This window comes from Aegilops tauschii, chromosome 6 (assembly GCF_002575655.3).
Source record: "Aegilops tauschii subsp. strangulata cultivar AL8/78 chromosome 6, Aet v6.0, whole genome shotgun sequence".
NCBI classification, from domain to species: Eukaryota; Viridiplantae; Streptophyta; class Magnoliopsida; order Poales; family Poaceae; genus Aegilops; species Aegilops tauschii.
The window spans coordinates 413,100,512-413,114,205 of NC_053040.3; the positions used below are offsets into that span (position 1 = coordinate 413,100,512).

At 46.6% G+C, this 13,694-nt stretch overlaps 1 protein-coding gene across 1 annotated transcript; it reads left to right on the forward strand.

The window, feature by feature from the left end:
* Window positions 1-919: 919 nt before the first annotated feature.
* On the forward strand, window positions 920-4,940 carry LOC141026129 (uncharacterized). Its single transcript, XM_073502104.1, has 4 exons — window positions 920-1,361; window positions 1,461-1,524; window positions 2,314-3,262; window positions 3,711-4,940. Exons 1-4 carry the CDS (start codon window positions 920-922, stop codon window positions 4,938-4,940), a joined length of 2,685 nt encoding a protein of 894 aa, XP_073358205.1.
* The last annotated feature ends 8,754 nt before the right edge of the window (window positions 4,941-13,694 follow it).

The following is a 13,694-nucleotide window of genomic DNA, read 5'->3' on the forward strand; positions in this document are numbered from 1 at the left end:
GAAGAAGGTCGGAGATCCACCGTTTACAGTGGTAGTAAATGAAGGAAAGATCAATCCGGCGAGCTGCCTGAGGGTTCGAGTCTTTGTGAATGTTACAAAACCTCTTGTGAGATTCATCCCAATCACTTTGAAGGAAAGGAAAAAATATCCAGTGTTCTATGAGAAGCTGCCGGACTTTTGTTTCTTTTGCGGTCGTATGGGGCATGTTGTGGAGGAATGCGGGCACGGAACGCATGACCTGAGTTTATGTGAATGGGGGGACTAGCTTCACTGGTCGGGAGAACCGATTAGTGGTAATACTATGGGGGAGAGGGGGTTGGACGAATGCAGGCAGGGGTGGAGGAGGTGCTAGGGGTTGAAGCCGAGGAGGAGGTAGAAGTGGGAGAGGTTGAGGTGATAGAGGAGGAAGGGCAGCTAGTACAGGAGGTCGGGGTGGAGTGGAAGTACATGTAGATGAAGTTGTGGGTATGGATCTCGTCCAGTATAAAACTATGCTACGTGAACAGGACCGATCAGCTAGGAAAAGGCTGGTAAGTGACGATGGTACTATAAATGTTCGAGGCCAACGAGTCCCTAATCTGGCTGGGAAAGTAGCATATACTGTTCTTTTGATTGAGGGAGGTGCGGCACCGGAGGTGACAGCTGCAGTTGTGAATCCAAACTCCACACCAGGGAAACTGCCGATTGTGAAGAGAAGAAGGCAGGGGGAGGGAGTGGATGGAGAGGTAGAGCAAACCGACATGGACACTTCATATGAGGCGGCCTCCGAGACGGAGGACCGCCGGTCCCAATGAATTGCCTAAGTTGGAACTGCCGGGGAGGGGGGAACTCTCGGACAGTTCGAGAATTAGCGACGGTATGTCAGCCGCGTTCCCCCATGTTTGTGTTCTTATGTGAGACTCGGCAAAAGGAAGCTAAGATGAGGAGGATACATAATTGCTTGGGATTAAAAGGATTCTGTGGCGTTGACAGCGATGGATTAAGTGGAGGGCTGGCTGTTTATTGGCATGAGAATTGTGTTGTTGAGATAGTTGACAAAGATGAGCGTCATATTGATGCTCTCGTTTGGCTCCAGGAGGGTGCAAGTCAATGGCGTATTACTTTCGTCTATGGTGAACCCCGTGTTGAAAATAGGCACCTCATGTGGGCTAAGCTACAGAACCTGAAAATTGTAAGTGACTTGCCTTGGCTTGTAATCGGCGATTTCAATGAAGCGATGTGGGACTTCGAGCATTTGTCGGCCACTCCTAGGGCGGCGGCTCAGATGCTAGCTTTTCGCGATGTACTTGAAACTTGCGAGCTGGTGGACCTTGGTTTCTCTGGAGTTTCATTCACGTATGATAACAGGCGAAGTGGTATGGGTAATGTGAGAGTTCGGTTGGATCGGGCAGTTGCTACATGTTCGTGGAGAAATATGTTTGCTTATGCTTCGGTTGAGCATGTTGTTTCACCATGTTCAGATCATGTTATGTTACTTTTAAAGGGAGAGGTTGATCCAGGTCCTGCAAGTGCAAAGAGTAGAAGGTATGAAGTTTTTTGGGAAACAGATTCTGCACTACCTGAAGTCATAAAGGATGCATGAGCTGCGGTAGGTGTGGTGCAGAATTTGGGACAGTTGAGAGACGCTCTATCAAAAACCATGATATGCCTTGGTTCATGGAGCAGAAAATTTGGCAACATTAAGAGGGAGCTTGCCAAGTCTCGAACTCAGCTAGAGGAGCTTATGAATATGAATGCGGATAGACAAGATATAAGAACAGTAACTGATAGGATGAGCGATTTATAATACCAGGAGGAGATGATGTGGCTCCAAAGGTCAAGAATATCTTGGCTTAAGGAGGGCAACCGGAACACAAAGTTTTTTCAGAGCAAGGCCATTTGGCGGGCAAGAAAGAATAAGATTCGAGAATTGACAGATAGTATTGGGGTAGTACACTCCGACTTTGCTGCCATGGGGAAACTTACAACGGATTATTTCTGTAACTTGTTTTTGGCAAACACATCACTAGATGCAGCCCCTGTGATTGACTTAGTGCAACCCTTGGTGGCGGAAGAGGATAGTATTAAGCTTTGTGCACCGTTTACCGATAAGGAAATTTCAGACGCTATGTTCCAAATTGGGCCCTTGAAGGCACCGGGACCAAACGGGTTCCCCGCCAGATTTTTCCAGCGGAATTGGAGCACCGTGAAAGATAGCGTGATTGCAGCAGTAAAAGATTTCTTTTGTACGGGTATCATGCCGGAGGGAGTAAACTCTACTTCCATTGTTCTTATTCCAAAAATTGCTGACCCTACAAAGTTGTCTGAATACAGGCCTATCAGCTTATGCAACGTGATTTACAAGGTCATCTCAAAGTGCCTGGTGAACCGTTTGCGTCCACTCCTGGATGATTTAATATCAGTGGAACAGAGGGCGTTTATCCCTGGCAGGATGATAACTGATAACGCTTTGGTGGCCTTTGAGTGCCTCCACTACATTAAGCAAGAGAAGGATCCTACGAAAAGCTTTTGCACTTACAAGCTCGATCTATCTAAAGCTTATGATAGGGTGGACTGGGTTTACTTGAAGCAGGTGATGCAAAAGTTGGGTTTGTCTCAGCGATGGATTGACTGGATAATGACGTGTGTCACATCGGTGAGGTATTCTGTCAAACTTAATGGAACTCTCTTGGATTCATTTGCACCGTATCAAGGGCTTCGGCAGGGGGACCCTCTTTCACCGTATCTATTTTTGTTTGTGGCTGATGGACTCTCGGCAATTTTGAGAAATAAAGTGCAAGCCGGAGCTCTCTCACCAGTTCAAGTTTGCAGAAGGGTGCCAGGTATATCCCACTTGTTATTTGCTGATGACACCATGCTGTTTTTTGAGGCTTCTAGAGCCCAAGCAGAGAGTGTAAAAGGGGCATTAGATATGTATGGCTCAGCTACAGGTCAAAGCCTTAATTACAACAAATGCTCAATTTTCTTTGGTGAGGCTTGTCCAGCGGCAGTTCAAGAGGAAGTCAGAGATGTGTTGAATGTTACCAGCTTGGTCTTTGAGGAAAAATACCTAGGCCTCCCCACACTTGAGGGCCGCATGTCCAAGGGCAAGTTTCAGAATCTTCAAACTAGTCTGACTAAACGACTCGTTCAGTGGGGTGATGGACACCTAGCCCAGCCAGGAAGAGAAGTTTTGATAAAGTCAGTAGCCCAGTCGTTACCAACGTACATTATGGGCGTGTTCAAGCTGCCATACTCGGTGTGCGATGATCTCACAAGGATGGTAAGGAATTTCTATTGGGGTCGGAAAAAGGCAAAAGGAAAGTTCATTGGAAGGGTTGGGATCATTTGCTGCAACCCAAGGATAGGGGTGGTTTGGGTTTTCGGGATTTCCGTTTGTTCAATCAAGCGCTATTGGCTCGCCAAGCTGGCGTTTAATATCCAGACCGGAAAGCCTATGTGCACAAGTTCTCAAAGCACGATCCTACCCACACGGCAAGCTTGAGGATACTGTTTTCACGGGTAATGCCTCCTCCTCATGGCAAGCAGTCAGCCATGGTCTAGACTTACTAAAGAAAGGGTTAATATGGCGTGTTGGGAACGGCAGAAGCATAAGAGTGTGGCGAGACAACTGGATCCCCCGACCCTTTTCTTTCAGACCCATCTCACGGCAAGGCGTGTGCCGTACGCGTTTTGTCTCTGACTTGTTAAATGATAATGGATCTTGGAAGGTTGAGCTGCTCTCTCGCTTTTTCGTTGCTGCTGATGTTGAAGAGATCATGAAGACCAGGGCTTCTCCGAGACTAGATGATGATTTCCTTGCATGGGCACCTGAAAAGCATGGAGTCTTCACAGTTAGGAGCGCCTATCGCCTGGCGTTTGATGAGCTGCACCAAGGGTCCGTGGCCTCCTCTAGCTCAGCGCCGACGGGAGCCAGGGGATGCTGGAAGTTCATTTGGAATTGCGGTGCTACACCTTCGATTGCAAATTTTGCATGGCGAGTGGCAACGGACAGTCTACCGACCTGGAAAAATAAGTGCAGGATCGGCCTTGAGACTACTAGTACATGCCCAGTTTGTGGAGCTGCAACAGAAGACAATTTTCACCCCTTTGTGAAGTGTCAATATGGCCGGGATCTGTACAAGTCAATGGCAAAAATTTGGAGACTGCCCAATATAGAGACATTCATTCCTACTGGCAAGGAATGGCTGATGCATGTCCTAGCTAATTTGAGCGATTTGGAACGGTGCATGCTGTTGATGATCTTCTGGAGAGGCTGGTACGTAAGGAATGAGCTAGTACACTCTAAGCCTGCTCCGCCAATGGACGTATCCATCAGGTTCTTGCAAAGCTATATGGAGTCCTTGATGACAGTAAAGTCAAACTCACGTTGTGACCCTGCTAAAGGGAAGATGGCGATCGTTCTGGACGGTGCCACTAAGCATACAAGTGCAGCGGTGGGTGCTCTGCCGACGTGGTCTAGGCCGGTGAATGGATGGGTAAAACTTAATATAGATGGGTCTTTTGTCTCAAGTGAAATAGCTGGAGCAGGGATGATTCTGAGAGACTCGGATGGCAAGATCATCTTCTCGGCGTGCAGGGCTCTATTCTCCTGTAGAGATGCTTTGGAGGCTGAACTGTGTGCCTGTATGGAGGGCATCTCCTATGCTTTGCAGCGGTCAGATTTGCCTATTGCAGTCGAATTGGACTCTCTTGTGGTGGTATCTATGATCACATGTGATGGTTGTGATCGGTCTGCTTATACTTTTCTGGTAAAGGAGATTAGATATCTTCTTAGTCTTCGTCAATCTTGTATTACTCATGTCTCGCGGTCGCAAAATAAGGCCAGCGATAGTCTAGCTGCTTTTGGTAGAGCTCAAGGTAGAACCATGACCTGGATTGGTTCGGCTCCTCCGGATGTGTTAGAACTGGTTGCGATGGATTGTACTGATACTATCTAAGTAATACAAGTTTTGAACCCGCAAAAAAAAAAAGATTCCAAACTAATGTCACACACGAGGAGGTAGTCCCTATGGTGTGACAATGCAAAAGTGAGGCACATGTATATATGTGGACTCAACCGTAGTAGACGTGAGAAAATAAACATTAGCCGTCACAAGATCAATCTCATCTCCCCTATGGCTAATGTTTGTGACTTGTGGGGACACTGACATGTGGGCCCCACATGTCAGTTAACGGCCAAAGGAATGGTCAAACAAACGGTTCGTTTAGGTGCGGGCCCGACTTGTCATAAACTGGTTTAATTTCTTAGCCATGGGCGTTTTGGGTTTTTTGAAACAGCCGACGCCGGTTTCGGTAGTTATCAGTCACAAACAAAAATATGGTAGTTTTTTGGAACCATAGGACGAAAAGTGGTAGTTTTATGCTATTTACTCGTCTTGCCTGGGAGGATTTCATGCAAAAGACTTCACCACCAAAATCAACAAAATAAATAGCATCTGGTTCCACTTCCCCACGAGTGAAAATAGACTTGCTGAAGGGTTTGCTGATAAAAAAACGTCTGGCCACCTAGCCATAGCTGTAGTTTAATTTTGCTGATAAAACAGCTATAGTGGTGCAACGATAGCAAGTTTAATTTTGGCTTCGTTGAGAATGTGGGGGCATATAGTCGATTGTTTTCCCTTTATTTAGAGTCATGTTTTGTCACCGGATTAAGTTAGTACTCCCTCCGTCCGGAAATACCTGTCCTAGAGATGATTATATCTAGATTTATTTTAGTTATAGATACATTCATTTTATCCATTTTTAAGACAAGTATTTCCGGACGGAGGGAGTACTATACTTGGTTGTATCCAACGTTTGAATGCCATAATATAAAGTATAAACCATATTTGACACATTGTAATAGACAAAAGACACACCGTTGAATCGACGGTGACACCTCAAAAGAAAATCAAAATCCACTACATAAAACTCGCATGTACCTAGTGAGGCAAAAATATGGCTTTTCTAAAGCAAAAAGTACCTAACACATATTTTTTTAACACAACATAATCGCCCAGATGCTCACATACACGTACATGCACTCGCACACACACATACATCCTACCCTTATGAGCACCTCTGAGATACCGAGTCGACACAACATTTTAAGATTGACAAATTCACCACATATGCTTTGTAGTCGAAGGAAAAAAATGTAAGTATCAGTGTCAAGTCTAGTGCTTGAACCTGATGGGCTGGTTCACCACAAGTAACCTAACCTTATGAGCTACGCTCAGTTCGCCCCTGATGCATGCATAAACTGATTCAGTATGGAGGAAAGATCCATGTTGTGGTATTGAAGTCAAGAAATTTCTCCCTCCGAAAATGACCAATGTGTCTCGCCTCGGAGGATTTCACACAAAAGACTTCACCACCAAAATCGGCAAAATAAATAGCATCTGGTTCTACCTCCCCACGAGCTAAAACAGACTTGCTGAAGGGTTTGCTGATAAAAAACGTATGGCCACCTAGCCCGCCGCCGGAGACTGGAAGCCATGCAGTTGCATTAACATCGAGCACGAGAAGCTCCACCTTGTAAGTGAATCTCACACTATCCGCTTCTCGAATCACCATGAAAAGCTTCTCACATGACTCGACCAAGTACCGAAAGATCATATAGTTGGCTTCACACCGGAGGCCGGGGCCTAGCATGCCATCCCTAGCTTTCAACATCAATTTGATGTGATTACGACGTTCGGATTTGTCCTCTTCGCTAAGAAGAAGTTCATCATTATCATTCTCAACCTCACAAATGTTTTGCTTGTCACCCTCATCGTCTGTATTGTTATCATCCTCGTCGTCATCATTGCCTGCTACATCGGCATCATCAATGTTGCTCCATATGATCTGCTCAATACTAGTAGCCATGGGTATGTCGTGGACATCATCAAAGGTGATGGGGAGGGAGATAAGTTCATCCATGGTGAGTCCGTAGAGTTTATTTCTAAGAAAGGCAATGTCGACGATGGTGCCCATGTCCACGAGAGCTGTTTTCGGCTGTGGTAACAACACAACTTTCCCTTGCTGCATTGAAAATATAGGGAGATCCAGGTTGTTGGTCATAACGACGATGAGGTCATCAGGGGTAGATCGCATGAGCACCTTGCGGATCTCAAACAACTCAGAGACATCGCCGATGACGGCGTCCAGCTCCGGGAGTGGCACGGTTGCCCTTGAGAAAGGATTGTGCAAGAAGTAGGCATGCCTTCCCTTGCCGTCCGTGCAGTCGAGGGCGAGCCAGCTACCGGTGGAGCCCACGCATCGCAGATTCTTGGGGAAGGAGGCGATCGGTTCCGGCCAGACGTCGGATAATTCCGAAGGGAGGTCTTCGAGGAAGAAGCCGCCCGGGAGCACGATCCACGGATGTTGCCGCCGCGGAGGGAAGACCGAGCGCCAGATATGGCGCCATGGTGGCTGGCGTTGGGAGGTCGGAGGAGACGATATTGGTAAGCGGTCAACGCTGATCGAAGGTAGCAGTCTGCCCGGAGACGAAACTGAGTACCAGGAACGGCACACAGCGTCGACCCACGGTAGCTGCCGAGCGCCAGGAACGGCACACGGAGCTGAAGCGGGCGCGGTCGGCCGGGTCTGGGAGGCTGGCGACGATGAGGCCTAGGAGGTCCAGTGGGAGTTCGGACCACGGCGGTGGCGCCGACGGGACGCGGTGCCATGAACGGCACGTCGCGCGAAGGCCAGCGACATCGAGGCCAAGCAGCGACCACGGTGACGGCGATGCCATCTATGATGCTTGATTAGGATTTGTAGAACTAATATGCTCACGGTGACGGTGATTGGGTACAGCAAATAAATAGTAGGAATAGGATAGAGAAGCGGGGCCCTCTTGGGCTTGGACTTGGGTCCTTAACCGGAATTGAAACCAAGTCCTGGTAACATACGGAGGATTTTTCCCTCAAGAAAAAAGAAGATACGCAGGTTCTTTTTTTTGGGGGGAATTACTATATAAATCTAACGTCAAGATTTATCTGACTTCGCCACGAACGTTCTTTTGGCCGATGGATCTCAGCACACGGTGTCCTGCTGACTCAGCTTGGATGAATCCTTCATTCTACATCGACTCTAAGAGCATCTTCGGCCGTTGGCTTCACCAGGAGGCATAAAAATCGCCGCCTGGGGGCGAGCCGACGGTATAATCGGTTCTGGGGCGGTTGAGTATCCAGCCGTCGCCCCATGTAGCCCCAGGTGTCGATATTGGCCCATTTATGGTGCAAATGTGTCTGCTTTTCGGCACATTTTCGGCGAAAAATAGCCCGATATCGGCGCGAATCGGCCCATATTCGCCGTGGTTTGGCGTGAATTTAACATAAGTAATTTTTTTATCAAATAGTTCATCACAGAAAATCAATAGAAATCAAATAGTTCAACAAATAGTTCAATACAAATTATATAGTTTAATAAATAAAAACTCATATTTCATCACACGACGAACTAGGCGTTGCCCTTGAGCCTCCATAGGTGATCCACTAGATCGTGCTGCAGTTGTTGATGCACCTGTGGGTCTCGGATCTCCTGACGCATATTGAGGTAGGCAGTCTAAGTTGCCGGTAGCTGGTGATCAACTTAGGCAAGAGGGCCCTGCCTGTAGTATGGTTCAGTGTCAAACACTGGCTCTTCCTGCTCGCTCTCAATGATCATGTTGTGCAAGATGACACAGCAAGTCATGATCTCCCACATTTGATCTTTCGACCAGGCCTGAGCAGGGTACCGGACAACAGCAAATCGAGATTGGAGCACACCAAATGTCTGCTCGACATCCTTCCTGCAAGCCTCCTGAACCTTCGCAAAGTGGGACTTCTTGCCTCCTGGCACAACATTTGAGATAGTCTTCATAAATGTAGACCATCTCGGATAGATGCCATGTGCTAGGTAGTACCCCTTGTTGTACTGCCGCCCATTGACCTCGAAGTTCACCGGAGGAGAATGACCTTCAACAAGCTTGGCAAAGACAGGGGAGCACTGCAGCACGTTGATGTCATTGTGAGTTCCTGGCATACCAAAGGAGTGCCAAATCCAGAGGTCCTGTGTTGCCACCGCCTCAAGTACCACATTGCAATCGCCTTTGGCGCCTTTGTACATCCCCTGCCAAGCAAATGGACAGTTCTTCCATTTCCAATGCATGCAGTCGATGCTTCCAAGCATGCCAGGAAATCCTCTTGCTGCATTCTGTGCTAGGATCCGAGCAGTGTCTTCCGCATTGGGTGTTCGCAAGTATTGCGGTCCAAACACTGCCACCACTGCCCTGCAGAACTTGTAGAAACACTCAATGGTCGTGGACTCGGCCATGCACCCATAGTCGTCGAGTGAATCACCGGGAGCTCCGTATGCAAGCATCCTCATAGCTGTCATGCACTTCTGGATTGAGGTGAATCCAAGTTTGCCGGTGCAATCCTTCTTGCACTTGAAGTAGCTGTCAAACTCCCTGATGGAATTCACAATCCCGAGGAAAAGCTTTCGGCTCATCCGATAACGGGGCCGAAATACTTTGTCGCCGTGTAGTGGAGCATCCACGAAGTAGTCGGAGTAGAGCATGCAATAGCCTTCCAGACGATGCCGGTACTTTGCTTTCAGCCGCCCAGGCGTCGAGCTACGTCGCCGCGGCTTTTCATTGCTCGTGAGCAGGCCGGCGAGGGCGGCAAGGACCATGAGGTGTTCCTCGTGCTGGACGTCGGCATCCGCTTCCTCCTGCAGCAGCGCCGCGAGCGCCTCCTCGTCATTTGAGTCCATCGCCGAGCAGACAAAACATCGAACACCTGGCGGGTGTGGTGGGCGCACACCCGCCGGTATACCGCCTGCGTTCGGAGCGCCGGAAAACTCGCCCGGACGGTGGTGGAGAGGCTTCCGCGGCGGAACCTTCTCTCTTTTCCGGCGGGGAATGGCCTATCTATCGGTGCCGGGCGGTGGGCGGCCGCGGGATCGGTAGGGTGGTGGCCGAGCGTGCGGGGGTGGGAGGCGAATCTGGACGACTGGCTTGACTTTTCCCCTGACAGTGTGGCCCAGGCGTGTTTACCCTTGCGCCGGAGCCCCCGAGCGCCCCCAGCGCGCCGGGTTCGGCCTGCGATCGCCGGGCCCAAAGACGGGCCGAGCCGGTGGATTTCGGCGTCTTGGGGGCACGAGTGGGGTTTTTTTCGGCGCTGGCAAGCAAAAAGGCGCCCGGGGGGCCTGTTGGGGGCACAACTGGAGATGCTTTAAGGGAACACATCTGTCTCTTTTTATCGAAAGTGAAGTTTCTCAGCCAGGGCAAGTACACTCGGATCATCGTCCTCTCATCCTAGACACGGAATATTTTGATGATAATATTTTTAATTGTCCAAGGAGTCGGGTGAAATAATTTGAAGCTTGATGGCTCAAGGAAGAGACGGTTATGAAAATTGTATGTGCATCATGAGACAAAGTGAAGATGTTGGCCATCGGGCCGTCTCTCGCCGATCGTACACGGGTGATGCATGCAGACTTACATACTTGGGATCATGATACTATGAAGGGTTTGAGAAAAAGAGTTATAATAAACTAAAAAAATAGAAAAGCTAAGAAGGGGACCTATAAATGTGGATTCCCTTAAGCGACAAAAGGAGACTCTTGTCCTAATTGAAATCTATTGTAACAAGAGGAGATATACTGGTTACAACGGGGTCCGGCAAACTGGCTATTGCATGGTGACCACAACACTTCTTTTTTTATATAGTGCGACAACAGCTAGAAAGAATAGAAATTAGATAAAAAAATTACTTGATGACAATGGTGTTTGGGTGAAAGACATGGAGCTGAAGAATCACATTATGGGTATTCTTCTAACCTTTTTATCTCATAAGTTAACCAACCAAAACTTGAGGTTCTCTCTTTTGTCAAAAGGAAAGTGACATACTAAATGAATAATGCTTTTATCACCACCTACACGGCAGATGAGGTTCGAAAGGCCCTGTTTGATATTGGTGATTTAAAGGCGTTGGGTCCAGATGGCCTATACGCTATTTTTTACAGAAGATTCTGGTCTATGTTGGGGGATGACCTAACTGAAGAGGTACTCTAGGCGGTGAATACCTGCTCTATACCCGATGATTGGAATGATACTGCAATTGTAATGATCCCAGAGGTTCACTACTAGGAAAAGGCCTACTAGTGGCGCACCAGTTTTGCCTACTAATGGCGCACTACTGGTGCGCCACTAGTACCACGCCACTAGTATTTTTTACTAATGGCGCACCACTGGTGCGCCATTAGTATCTGGTATACTAATGGCGCACCAGGCAGTGCGCCATTAGTATAGGCCACGGTGCGCCATTAGTATGCCTCCCAGTGGGCATGTGCTTTGCCATACTAATGGCGCACTACTGGGTGATGCGCCATTAGTATCCTTTGGCATACTAATGGCGCACGTTTGGGTGATGCGCCATTAGTATGTATATTAGGGATTTTTTTCTTTTCTGATATTTGCACAGATTACAAAATATATTATTGGACAGAATATAAACAGCACCACACAGCAACAGCAGATTCATCGAATACAATAGAAGATTAGTCTTCGAATACAATTCATCATATAAGTCTCCGAATTCAAAAGACCGAACAAAGATAGAACATTACAAGTCTAGAGACCGCGAGTAGCGAGTTTGTCGAAAGTAATACTAATCCTAACAAGTCCTACTAATCATCATCATACAACTTCTACTCGTTATTAATAACAAGTCATACGATCATCATCCTGATAGTCATCGAACCAACCCTACTTAATTGTTCTTAGCACATGATCATCAGTATTAGGCAGGACCTAAAATACCCTATTTAAGGTAAAACAGCATAAAACAATATAGACCCTGACTCTCCATTATGGAGAATGGAGATCATCCTGTCTCCAATTCTTGCGCGGCGCTTCCTTTGGCTTCCAAGAACCTCCTTATGACTGTCCATACATTTTTCCATTCTCTGATTAGCATGTCTCCACTTCTTCTAGAAATCCGGTATGGACAGTTGAGATTCGTAGGATGACCTGGATATAAGTTCATAACTTGAAGGCTGCCATTCTGATACATCAAATGAGGCACACAATCCTCTGGGATTCTCTGTTGAAAAACATAGTAATAACTTCATAGTTAGCAATGATGTACTAGTTTTAGAAGTATGCAAAATATGCACCGATGTCGTAATAGTAAAAAATCTTACCAGGGTATCTCCATGGTAGTTACCGTAGTTCAACACGTGCACTAGTGGCACGTATTGACCATAATGTTGAGGAGTTTGATTCTAGATATTGTAATTCTCAAGATCAGTACAAAATCCGACCAGATGATTTTTCTCCTGATAAGTTAACTCGGAGCCATCGGTGTAGTGGGTTTTGTCTACCATTTTCCTTACATTTTTTGAATAATCAAAATAAGCTGTCAATGGAAATAAGTTGTCAACTATTTTGAAATAAACAATATAGATTAGTTAATAATTAACTATGTTTGAGAAACTCACATAGCGGTAGAACTGGAGGCGTATCAACAAGGACCCAAATGTCCATATTGTCTTGGTCGATGCCAGGATCACCAAGATCCATGGTGACAAGCATACCCTCATCAAAACCATACATCTTGCAAAATGCTTCCCAATTTTTGCAACCAAAATGGGTTACGCTCTCAGCATTATACAGATTTACTTCAAAATCCACATCATGATGTGTCCTTAGGTGAATTTTCTTCGTTTTAAAATTTTCATGATCTTCAAAATCCATCCTCTCCAAGACATAGCGTCTTGCATGGCATGGGATAAACTATACTCGAATTGTAAAAGATGAAATTACACGTTGAAATAGTTGAAGTCATGCTTAATTATGAAAAAAACACTTGTCGTCGTTGCGTACCGTTTCAACTTCGAAGGTCTCCTCGAGCTTAATGCTGAAGCGCCGATCATCGTCCAGGTGAGGCCTGTCGCACAGACCTCGACCGTCATGGCACCAGTCGCACTCCCCCGGGAGACTTTCGTCATCCGATGACGACATTTCCTATGTTCATAATTCAAAACTGCATCATCTCTGTTGGGTCCAATAAGATAATCCACAGTGTGGTGAAAACACGCCCTTCGAACTGGTTTGAGCAATTGGTGAATGGAGATGGTCTAAGATTTTCAGTAGTAAGAAGTGAAGTGGTAATTTTGAGAGCAAATGGTTAGGATGAGTGGTTCCTACTTAATTAAGTACTAAGACACCGACCCATGCATTAGTCACAAGTACCCCATATGTCCTATTTTTAGCAAAGTCATGCTAAAATTCATGGAAAATTTCAGCATGACCTTTGCTGAAAATAGGACATATGGAGTACCCGAATTTGCCGGAATGGAAGTTAATCGACATTCCAGCAAACTCAAGGGCCTCTCGGGGTACAGCAGCAGCATCACAAGTTGACAAAATTCCCAAGTAGTACAGTAGCAGCATCACAAGTAGTAAGAAATGTATGCGTAGACACATTGCTCATCATCAGTCTAGAATAGGTAGCACATGCATCTGCTACTGTTTAGTTCTACAATCGACAAACCAGACACATTAATTTTTATCAAGGAAGGGTTTACCCCTCCGATTTCCATTAAGAGAAACCAACAGCAAACTACAAGAACCAGTTATCTTACAAAGATAAAACCAAAAGCTACTTACTACAGGAGCTTATGTCTGGACCTGATGACAACACTGCTTATGGACCCTTATAAACAGACAATAAAAT